Here is a 12,160-nt window from a genome sequence, read left to right as displayed (position 1 = left end):
ATACAATCACCAGATTTTCTCTCCTAATATAGCAGAGGAAGTGGCCCAATTGCTCATATGAGATTCTATTTGTGTTTGAACTTCCACCTGATGGGCTCTTTTGATTCTTAAGTTCAAATAATCACCCGTAAAATGACGGCAGGAGGCTCTTCTTATGTATTTTGGATTCACACAGCCACAGGATTGGTGTGATTAATATTTCAATGGTATATTATTTGTTTGGATACTACGAGTATAAGCAGAACTTCAAAATTCAAAACCCTTTTTTCTCACCTGAATCGAACTGTCATCAAATTTTTCTGTTCCAACTTCAGTAATGCTTAGCTGTAACCGGTAAAGTTTAGGCTTATCTCTGGAGTCAGAACCATCTGTGGAGGATGAATAGAAAGAAATCCAGTTAAAAACAACAACAACAACAAAAAAAAACCCAACACCCATCATTATCATCATTATATTGTCGCTCTTGATTGAATAAAACCCAAAATTATCTTCTGAGAAATAATGCTAAAGGTAATTTCAATTTTTTTTAAAATCTGATACAAATTATATAATCCTTTAAACGATCATTTATCATGACAAGGGGGCCATTCATTTCGCTCCACGTGAAGCCTCCAGAACACTTTGCTTGCGTATTGGTTTCATTCGTCTCACCTCTAACCTGTTGCTCTTACCGTTCTTCCTGCTGAGATCTTTCTCTCCCTCCAAATGGACTAAATTCCCTCTAGACAGTAAGCTCACTGTGGGAAGGACACATGCCCTCCAACTCTGTTGTACTGTACTCTACCAAGTGCTTAGTAGAGTGGTGCTCTGCACACGATAAGCACTTGATAAATAACATCAGTTGACTTCAGTTAACATCAGACTTGGTGGACAAGTTCCCTGCTGACTTTAATCGGTAGCATCTAACGATCTACCTACCCTACTTTTTAAGCACATACTCATCCATATATCTATCCATCTTCCCATTTTCTTCTTCCTATATGCAATTCTTTTTATGACAGTTCCCCTTCCCTCCCATTTCCTGACTACATCCTAAGCTCCTTGAGGGCAGGGATGAACAGTTTTGTACTCTTCCAAGTGCACACAGCAGGAGCTAAATAAATACTACTGACATATTGAACATTGTGATAAAAGTCTTTAAGAACTGTTAACCATTATAAACTTGGTTTTAAAGCATTCTTCTGTCAGTGGGATGCAATCAATACCAACGCTATCTAATCGGAGCATCCTTAGCAATACACTCAGTTTTTCTGTGAAGGGTATTTTCACTATGTATTTTGGAGAGAAAGCTGGTAAATATTCTTTTAAGGTATTTGTTAAGTGCTTACTATGTGCCAGGCACTTCACTGTGGTATGCAGATATGAGCTAATTAGATTGGACACAATCCCTGCCCCATATGGGGCTTGTAGTCAATCCCTATCTTACAGATGAAGTGACTGAAGCACTAGGAAATGAAGTGATTTGCCCAGGATCACAAGGCAGTCAAGCAGCGAAGCAGGGATTAGAACCCAGGTCCCTCTGAATCCCAGGCCTGTGCTCTATCCACTAAGCCAACCTACATCTCAATATTTAAGTGTCAAATATTAATACTTAATATTGCTTATTGTTCTTTTGACGTGTCACATTAATCTGAATAGAAAGTGATGTGCTCATGGAAGAAATGAGTGTGGATATAAGCACATGGTACTGGTGAAGACCCCTCTCAGGGTCACCCCTGGAGAGTTTCCAGTCCTCTACCAGTCTCGACTACAGGAGGGAGAGCAAGCAGAGGCCTACCCATTCCACTACTAGCTTGGGCAGTGGCTAGGGAGAGAATCAAGGGCACAGACTCAAGCTTACTGTGAGGAAGGAGGCAACAGTAAACCACTTCCATATTTTTACCAAGAAAACTCTACGGATACACTACAGGAATGATTGCAGATGGCAGCGGGGCATTCTGGAAGAGATGCGTCCATGGTATCGCTATGGGTCGGAGATGACTCGACGGCATAAGACAACACAAGACTGGTGAAGATGCATATACTATCATGAGTGTTTTCCTCAAAGAGGAAATCCTCGAAGACGTAATCTCCACACTACAGGAGAATAGTCTCCCTGGCAGTGGCCTGTAACTAAATACTCCCTTGAGTTCTTCCCCTAAACCATTTCTGAGTTACTCTTGGACGAAAATGAGTAGCAGCCTGGCCTAATGGATACAGCAGGGGCCTAGGTGTCCGAGAACCTGGGATCTAATCCCAGCTTTTCCAAATGTTTGCTCTGTGACCTTGGGCAAGACACAACTCTGTGCCTCGGTTCTCCTGTTCTCCGTCCTACTTAGAATGTGAGCCCCATGGAGGACAGGAACCGTGTCCACCCTAATCTACCTCAGTGCTTACTACAGTGTTTGACCCACAGTAGGCACTTAGCAAACACCGTAAAAAAACTACATAGTAAGCAATACACTAATACCACTGTTTTTAGCCCACAAAATCAACAAGAGCAAAAAGGCTCCTTTTCCTAGACTTTTCTCCCCTTTGAAAATAAGTTCTTGTCCAGCCTTTACAGACCATGTCTAGTCTACTGTACTCATCATTTAATTAGCAGTTTATAAATAGCAGGTCTATGTCACAAAGTGATGGAAAGGACTTGGTAGCAAATTGACTGGGAGGACAGAAAAGTTCAAGTTCCATTTTTTGTCACAAATGTTAGCAGAGGACGAAAGAGTACTGGATGATCGAAACTGAATGTGAACGGACCAAATTCATTAGATGACTGCCAAACATCTGCTTCACCCCCATACAAAACTACATACTAGGCTTGCATATTTTTAAAGCAATTCTTCCTTTATGTTCCTGGGGTTCCCTGAAAATGCAAGGTCCACAAATTGCTTGTACTCCCTGGAATTTTCTAGCCCAAGCTGCACAAAGTGAATGGTGAAATCGGAATGACGGTCTTGCCACATTTCACGCCTTATGAAAATTTTACCTCCTCCATGAGGCCTTTCCCGACTAAGTCATTCTTTCCCAAGTTGCTCGCCCTTCTGCATCGCCTATGCACTGGGATGTGAACCCTTTAAGCACTTGGGAGTTACTGCATCTTTCAACGTTTTTGTATATATCCAGAATTTATTTATAGTAATGTCTCTCCTTCTAGGCTTAAGCTCTCTGGGGGCAGGGAACATATCTACCAGCTCTATTGTACTGTACTTTCCTAAGCCTTAATACAGTGCTCTATGCCTAGTAAACGCTCTGCAAATACCACTGATTATACAAGACTCCGATGGCCCTCCAAGCTAACAGACACTTCTCCTAAAGCTAAGGGGCTCCCCTCTACTCTGTCTGCATATATCAATCACTCAATCATATTTACTGAGTGCTGATTGTGTGCAGAGCACTGTACTAAACGTTTGGGACAGTGCTATAACAGACATTTCTTGCCCACAATCAGCTTACATCCTAGAGGGGGAGACAGACATTAATATAAATAAATGAAGTACGGATATGTACGCAAGAGCTTTGTGGCTGAGGGGCAGGGGAGTGAATAAAAGGAGCAAATCAGGATGCCGTAGCAGGGAGTGGGATAAAATGAAATGAGGGCTTAGTCAAGGAAGGCCTCTCCTGGAGGAGATGTGCGTTCAGTATGGCTTTGAAGGAAGGGAGAGTAATTGTCTATTGGATATGAAGAGAGAGGGTGCTCCAGGCCTGAAGCAGGACTTGGGCAAGAGGTTGGTGGCGAGATAGACAAATTCGAGGTAGCATGAAAAGTGTGTGGGCTGGACTGTAGTAGAAAAGAAGCAAGGTAAGGTAAGAGGAGGCAAGGTGACTGAGTGTTTTAAAGCCGATGCTAAGAAGGTTCTGTTAGATGTGGAGGTGGATGGGCAACAACTGGAGGTTTTTAAGGTGTGGGGAAATAAGGGCTGAAAAGTTTTGTAGAAAAATGATCCGGACAGCAGCGTGAAGTACGGACTGGAGTGAAGAGAGACGGGAGACAGGGAGGTCATCAAAGAGACTGACACAGTAATCAAGTCAGGATAGGATAAGTGCTTGGATTAACATGGCAGCAGTTTGGATGGAGAGGAAAGGACAGATTTTAGCCATGCTGTGAAGGCTGAACTGACAAGATTCAGAGATAGAAAGAATATGTGGGGTGACCAAGAGAGAGGAGTCAAGGATAATGCCAAGGTTACGAGCTTGTGAGACAGGAAGGATGGTGGTGCCGTTTACAGCAACAGGAAAGTCATGCGGAGGACGGGGTTTGGGTGGGAAGATAAGGAGTTCTGTTTTGGACACCTAAGGTTTAAGGTGACAGCAGGACACCCAAGCCTAGATGTCTTGAAGGCAGAGGAAATGTGAGACTGCGGAGAGGGAGAGAGATCATGGCTGGAGATGTAGGTTTGGGAATCATCCCCCCAGAGGTGCAGTTGAAGCCATGTGAGTGAATGAGTTCTCCAAGGGAGTGGGTGCAGATGGGGAATAGAAGGGGACCCAGAACTGAGTCTTGAGGGATAACCAGATATTGGTTATCACTGTCATTTCATATACACTCTTCCTTTCCCAAATGTCACTTGCCAACACTTCAGTAAACAAGACTTGAGGCAAATTACACGACTGAAAATGACTAAGAAAGCAATTTTCGAAAAGGGCACACAATGAAATCAAAAGGGCAAAAATCATGAGAGAAAGAACACGGGAAACAGAGAACAGTGGGCGTCAATAAATCAGTGGTATTTATTGAGCACTTACTGTACGCAGAGCACTGTACGAAACACTCGGGAGTACAATTCAATAAAGTAAAACAGTAAAAATCAAAGAAATAGCTTCCTAATATTTGTACATGCCCATCTGTCTTGATGTTTGATTTCTACCTGGAAATTTTTCTTCCATGAAACACAGTTCAGGAGTACTGTACGGACAACTGTAATTTAGGGAGAGTGTTTTCAATCTCTAAATCAACAGTATTTATTGAGCCCGGGTTATAGTAGTAAATCAGGAAGATAAGGTAGGAGGAAGGAGTGCTTTAAAGCTGATGGTAAGGAGTTTCTGTTTGATGTGGAGGTGGGTGGGCAACCACTGGAGACTCTTGATGAGTGACGAAACATGGACTAAACAATTTTGTAAAAAAAAAAATGAGCTGGGCAGCAGAGAAGTAAGGACTGGAGTGGGGAGAGAAGGAAGCAAGGAGGTCAGCAAGGTGGCTGATGCAGTAGCCAAGGTGAGACAGGATAAATGCTTGGATTAACGCAGTGGCAATTTGGATCAAGGGGAAGGGGCAGATTTTAGTAAAGTTGTGAAGGTAAAGCTGACGTGATTTGGTGACACAAAGAATACGAAGGTTGTATGAGAGAGTTGAATTGAGGATAATACCAAGGTTACACAGGGCTTGTGAGACAGGGAAGATAATGGTGTTTCCTAAAGTGATGGGAAAGACAGGGCCAGGAATGAGTTTGGGTGGGAAGATGAGAAGTTCTGGACATGTTTAGTGTTGGCACGCCACCCAGGTAGAGATGTCCTGAAGGCAGGAGGAAACGCGAGGATGCTGAGAAGGAGAGAGGTCGGGGCTACAGAGCTGGATTTAGGAATCATCCACAAAGAGATGGAAGTTGAAGCCACGTGAGTAAATGAGTTCTCCAAGGCAGTGGGTGTAGATGGAGACTAGAAGGGGACCCAGAACTGAGCCTTGAGGAACACCCTCATTTAGGGGGTGGAGGAGGAGCCCTCAAAAGAGATGGAGAAAGAGCAGCCAGACAGCTTGGAGGAGAAAGAGAAGAGGGCAGTGTCAACAACACCTGCCTGGCCTGGCTTCACATCACCTGCCTCCTGTCTTCCCAGGTACCCACCGCTGCCCTCTGACCTCTTCTTGTTTGGGGGGCAAAAAAAGTAATACCGGCTTGATTGCTCTCACCCTCCTCTATGCCTCCCTCTGCCACTTCTGCCGCAGGGCATCTACACGGGAGGGGATCTGGGAACCCCTGGGTCCAAGCACGAGGGGCCAGCGCCGCCCCTTGCCACAGTACGACCCAAACTACGGGCCCTGCTGCCACCAGGCAGTGAGGTGAGCCACTGCGGCTGTGGGGGAAAGGGCAGATCCACCCGACCTTCACCTCCTTACGCTACGCAGCCAGGCCGAAATAACCCGTGGGACGCCATGAGCATTCTGGGAAGGAATCTTGCCTAGTTCCCTCGAGTCTCCCTGATTTTCCCGCCACTGTAGACGGCACTACCGTCCTTCCCGTCTCACAAGCCCGCAACCTACGCATCAAGCAAAAACTCCTCACTCTCGGCTTCAAGGCCCTCATCACTTCACCTCCTCCTACCTCACCTTCCTTCTCTCCTTCTACAGCCCAGCCCGCACCCTCCTCTCCTCTGCCACTAATCTCCACACTGTGCCTCGTTCTCGCCCGTCCCGCCGTCGACCCCCGGCCCACATTCTCCCCCTGGCCTGGAATGCCCTCCCTCCGCACATCCGCCAAGCTAGCTCTCTTCCTCCCTTCAAAGCCCGAGAGCTCACCTCCTCCCCCTCCCCACAGCACCTGTATATATGTTTGCACAGATTTATCACTCTATTTATTTTACTTGTACATATTTACTATTCTATTTATTTTGTTAATGATGTGCATCTAGCTTTATTTCTATTTATTCTGATGACTTGACACCTGTCCACATGTTTTGTTTTGTTGTCTGTCTCCCCCTTCTAGACTGTGAGCCCGTTGTTGGGTAGGGACCGTCTCTGTATGTTGCCAACTTGTACTTCCCAAGCACTTAGTACAGTGCTCTGCACACAGTAAGCGCTCAATAAATACGACTGAATGAATGAATGAGTCTGCGGGGCTCCAGCTCTGGTCCGGGCCCCCTCCCATCCACCCAGACCCTGGAACCAGCTCTCAGGCTGGGAACCTAATTCCACTCCCTCCCACAAATGTTTGCAGGAGGGGAAGTGAAATGGTCAGTGCTGGGATTTCCCCTCGGTGGGGACAGCCGGGCACCTGGGCTAATCCTGGCGGGAAGGGAGGGGAAATTCAAAGGAGTGGCTCAGGCTCACAATCTGACCGTGTTGGTGGGGAACCAATGATCTTGAAATTATCTTCTGACTCCCCAGCCAGAGCTTTATCCACTGAGCCATGCTGCTTCAACTGTGGGAATTGTTAAGCGTTTACTATGTGCCAGGCACCCTACCAAGTGATGAATGCAAGCAAATCGGGTTGGACACGCTCCCTGTCCTGCATGCGGCTCACAATCTTAATCCCCATTTTACATTTTAAACCAGGATTTAATGAACCCCTCAAGAACCAGAGGGGTGGGGACATGCAGCAGATTTGGGTGCCAGTTGGGAACGGAAATACTTTGGGGATATTAGAGGTCCTCTGGTACCAATCGATCAGCGGTAGACAGTAAGCACGTCCTGCGTGCAGACATCTATATTAAGAGCTTTTTGTTAATGGTATGTGCCAGGCACTGTATTAAGCACTGTGGGTAGATGATACAAATTAATCAGTTTGGAAACAGTCAACGTCCCGCACAGGGTTCAGTTGATCCCCACTGTACAGATGAGGTAACTGAGGCACAGAGAAGTGCAGTGACTGGCCAAGCTCGCCTGGCAGATACATGGCGGAACCAGGATTAGAACCCAGGTCCGCATGAGGTTGGCAGATAGACTCTCTGCCCACAGGGAGCTTACGGCCTACAAGGGGAAACAGCTCTGAAAAATCTGCAAGCTCTGGTCTGCTCAGAGCACCCGGCCTGTGGTTCTGGGTCATTTTCATTCACTCAACTGCATTTATTGAGCACTAACTGTACTTCATCATCATCAATCGTATTTATTGAGCGCTTACTGTGTGCAGAGCACTGTACTAAGCGCTTGGGAAGTACAAATTGGCAACATATAGAGACAGTCCCTACCCAACAGTGGGCTCACAGTCTAAAAGGGGGAGACAGAGAACAAAACCAAACATACTAACACTAAGCACTCTAGTACAATATAACAATCAACAGTCACATTCCCTGCCCACAGTGAGCTTTCAATCCAGAGAACGAATTTACTGACAGAGAGTTCATGGAGCTGGGGTCAGGCTGGGCTACCTCAGTGCAGCCTAGAACTGCCGTTTACTTTTCGGGGTGAGTGGGTGGGTGTGTCGGTACCAACACCCCCCCAGAGCTGGCTGGGTAACTACGGTTGGGGGCCTCTCGGCCATTTTAAGGGGCCTCGCCTCAATTAAACATCAGCTCTGGCGCTCCTTTGTAGAAACTTCATTATTTGCACAGGCGAGGCCTGAATGATGGCTTGGGCCTTGACATTCCTTCCCTTTCAGAGCTCTACCTCGGCCAGAGTGAAGGGCGCAGAGCTAATGATAAATGACTTGTTCTCCAGATTGGCAAGGCAGCCAGGGAGCAGGAACAGCTCTCCGACTCTCCGCCCGCTAGCTCACGGGCCGTCGGAGAGAGGAGGCGCTTCAGAAATGGTGTGTTAATCCACTGCCCGTGTCCAAAGAGCCTAGAGGGAAATACAGAGACACGGCTCTTTTCCCCGTTTGGCTTCATGTGAAGATATTACGGCTCAGTCTTTAGGGACCCTCTTCTGACCATGAAGCAGCGTGGCGTAGTGGACACAGCACCGCCCCGGGAGATAGAAGGTCATGGTTTCGAATCCTGGCTCTGTCACTTGCCTGCTGTGTGACCTCGGGCAACTCATTTCACTTCTATGTGCCTCAGTGACCTCATCTGTAAAATGGGGGTCGAGACTGTGAGTCCCACGTGGGACGGGGACTGTCCCCCTCCCGTCCCATTGCCCTGACTCGCTCCCTTTGCTCTCCTCCTCTCCCCGCCGCCACAGCATTTGGGTAAACGTGTACATATTTATAATTCTATTTATATTAATGATGTGTATAGATTTATAATTCTATTTATTTATATTGATGCCTGTTTACGTGATGTGATGCCTGTTTCCCCCCTTCTAGACTGTGAGCCCATTGTGGGCAAGGATTGTCTCTGGTGCTGAATTGTACCTTCTAGTACACACAGTAAGCACTCAATAAATATAACTGAATAAATCAATCAATGTTCAACCCGATTTTGAGCTCTCTGTGGACAGGGTACGTGTCTCTGCTATACTGTCCTCTCCCAAACACTTAGTACAGTACACAGTAAGCGCTCAGTAAATACAACTGAATGAACGATTACTTTGTATCCACCCCAGCACTTAGTATGGTGCCTGCCACATAGGAAGCGCTTAACACGCTGAGAAGCAGCGTGGCTCAGTGGAAAGAGCATGGGCTTTGGAGTCAGAGGTCATGGGTTCGAATTCCGGCTCTGCCACATATCTGCTGGGTGACCTTGGGCAAGTCACTTCACTTCTCTGAGCCTCAGTTACCTCATCTGTAAAGTGGGGATTAAGACTGTGAGCCCCACATGGGACAACCTGATCACTTTGTATCCTCCCCAGCGCTTAGAACAGTGCTTTGCACATAGTAAGCGCTTAACAAATGCCAACATTATTATTATTATTAACAAATACCCTAATTATTATTAATATTATTATAACTGTTCTCAAAAAGCGCTGTGACTGGCTTGAGTTTTCCCAAACCTTCCGCAACACGGCAACAGTATTAGTTGGCTGGTGAGAAAAATCTGTTGCCTGGGGATGGTACGCAATTCCAGGTTCCTGCTACCTACGAGCAGAGGCTGCATGGAAGCCTTCCTTCACACCACCAGGAATCTGAGCCTACGGGATCAGCCTCCTCATCTTCTTTCCGACGCTGGGGCCAAGGGAGTGGGGAACTCAGGTTCCCTCTCACCCCGCTTCTTCTCTCCTGTCCTCCTCCCACTTCTGCCCCGCATCCTTCCTGGCAATGCCTCATCCCTAAACCACTGTCCTTTAATCTCCACCACCCTACGACTCTTTCTCTGCGGCTCAGCACCGTTCCTTAATATTCTTATTAATGATAGTAGGAATGATAATAACAGTATTTGTTAAGCGCAGAGGAGGATACAAGATAAAAAGGTCGGGCGCCGTCCCTGTACCACATGGGGCTCCCATTCTACGTGGGAGAGGGAACAGACATTTAATCCCCATTTTACAGATGAGGAAACGGAGGCCCAGAGAAATGAATGGGGATGATGCCTGTGAGCCCCACACAGGACAACCTGATCACCTTGTATCCCCCCAGCGCTTAGAACAGTGCTTTGCACATAGTAAGCGCTTAACAAATGCCATTATTATTATTATTATTATTATTAAATGAAGTGACTTGGCCTGGTCACACACCAGGCGAATATTACTCTATTTTACTTGTACATATTTACCATTCTATTTATTTTGTTAATGATGTGCATCTAGCTTTACTTCTATTTATTCTGATGACTTGACACCTGTCCACATGTTTTGTTTTGTTGTCTGTCTCCCCCTTCTAGACTGAGAGCCCATTGTTGGGTGGGGACCGTCTCTATATGTTGCCAACTTGCACTTCCCAAGCGCTTAGTACAGTGCTCTGCACAAGGTAAGCACTCAATAAATATGATTGAATGAATGAATGAATGAGTGGCCAAACTGGGATTAGAACTGTGCCCGCGCTCACTATGTACGAACCTTATTATGTGGCCAACTTGTAATAATAATAATGGCATTTATTAAGCGCTTACTATGTGCAAAGCACTGTACTAAGCGCTGGGGAATTTACAAGGTGATCAGGTTGTCCCACATGGGGCTCACGGTCTTAATCCCCATTTTACAGAGGAGGTAACTGAGGCCCAGAGAAGTGAAGTGACTTGCCCAAGGTCACACAGGTGACAAGCGGTGGAGGGGGATTCGAACCCCTGACGTCTGACTCGAATGCCCGGGCTCTTGCCACTGAACCACACCGCTTCTCTATACTGTACTATAGTGTAATATACTATATACTATCCTATTCCCAAGCGCTTAGTACAGTGCTCTACACACAGTAAGCGCTCAATAAATACGACATGCCATCATCATCATCTGATGATGATGATGACTTTGAGGGGTATTTACTACATGCCAGGCGCTGTAGGGGGTAGGTAGGCTAGGTAGATATCTGTAGATATGTATATATGTTTCTACATATCTATTACTCTTTATTTTACCTGTATATATTTATTCTATTTATTTTATTTGGTTTATATGCTTTGTTTTGTTGTCTGTCTCCCTTTTCTAGACTGTGAGCCCACTGTTGGGTGGGGACCGTCTCTATATGTTGCCAACTTGTACTTCCCAAGCGTTTAGTACAGTGCTCTGCACAAAGTAAGCGCTCAATAAATATGATTGAATGAATGAATGAATGAATGAATGAATGAGTGACCAAACTGGGATTAGAACCCAGGTCCTCTGACTCTCAGTCCCGAGCTCGTTCTGCTAAGAACAAGCTGCTTCACTAACTGGACTTGCTAACGATGCTTCCATCAACTTCTCCTCCCTGCCTTTCTTCACCCCCAGCCTCTATATCCTGCCGGCTTTTCATTCACAGTATTTCCCAGGTCCTTTCCAAACTTAAGGTCGCCGCTCTAATCCAATTCTTGTCACCTCCCACTTATGCTACTGCAATAGTTTCCGTCCTGGTCCAGCTGCCTCTAGCTCCCCTCCTCTTCAATGAATCCTACAATTTACCTCCCAGATCATCGTTCGAAAACAGAATTCAGAACACGCCACTTTTCTGATAATGACAATTATGGGGTAAAGATAGGCAGGGAACATGTCTACCAACTCTGTTACAGAGCCTCTAGACTGTGAGCCCATTGTTGGGTAGGGAATGCCTCTATCTGTTGCCGGGCTGTACTTTCCAAGCGCTTAGTACAGTGCTCTGCAAACACTAAGTGCTCAATAAATGTGACTGAATGAGTGAATGAATTTAGCAGCATGGCACAGGCGTACTGGATAACTGCACTTTCCCAGCGCTGAGTACAGTGCTCTGCACACAGTAAGCACTCAATAAATATGATTGAATGAATGGATAGAGCATTGGCCTGGGAATCAGAAGGTCATGGATTCTAACCCCGCCTCTGCCACTTGTGTGCTGTGTGACCATGGGCAAGCCACCTCACTTCTCTGGGCCTCAGATGCCTCATCTGTATAATGGCGATTGAGACTGTGAGCCCCAGGTAGATAGGGACTGTCCCTATATGTTGCCAATTTGTACTTCCCAAGCGCTTAGTACAGTGCTCTGCACACAGTAAG

At 46.2% G+C, this 12,160-nt stretch overlaps 1 protein-coding gene across 11 annotated transcripts in view; it reads right to left on the bottom strand.

The window, feature by feature from the left end:
* AFDN (afadin, adherens junction formation factor) overlaps positions 1 to 12,160 on the bottom strand; it is a 214,164-nt gene that overhangs the window by 87,400 nt on the left and 114,604 nt on the right. For all 11 annotated transcript variants that reach the window (XM_038765853.1, XM_038765860.1, XM_038765910.1 and 8 more), the window contains one exon: positions 274 to 368. In XM_038765853.1, coding sequence (XP_038621781.1) covers positions 274 to 368 — 95 coding nt within the window. The remainder of the gene's footprint in view (positions 1 to 273; positions 369 to 12,160) is intronic.

The sequence above is a fragment of the Tachyglossus aculeatus genome, chromosome 2, assembly GCF_015852505.1.
Source record: "Tachyglossus aculeatus isolate mTacAcu1 chromosome 2, mTacAcu1.pri, whole genome shotgun sequence".
Lineage (NCBI taxonomy): Eukaryota > Metazoa > Chordata > Mammalia > Monotremata > Tachyglossidae > Tachyglossus > Tachyglossus aculeatus.
The sequence above is the reverse complement of the archived record's forward strand: the minus strand, read 5'-3'. Positions and strand labels throughout refer to the sequence as shown.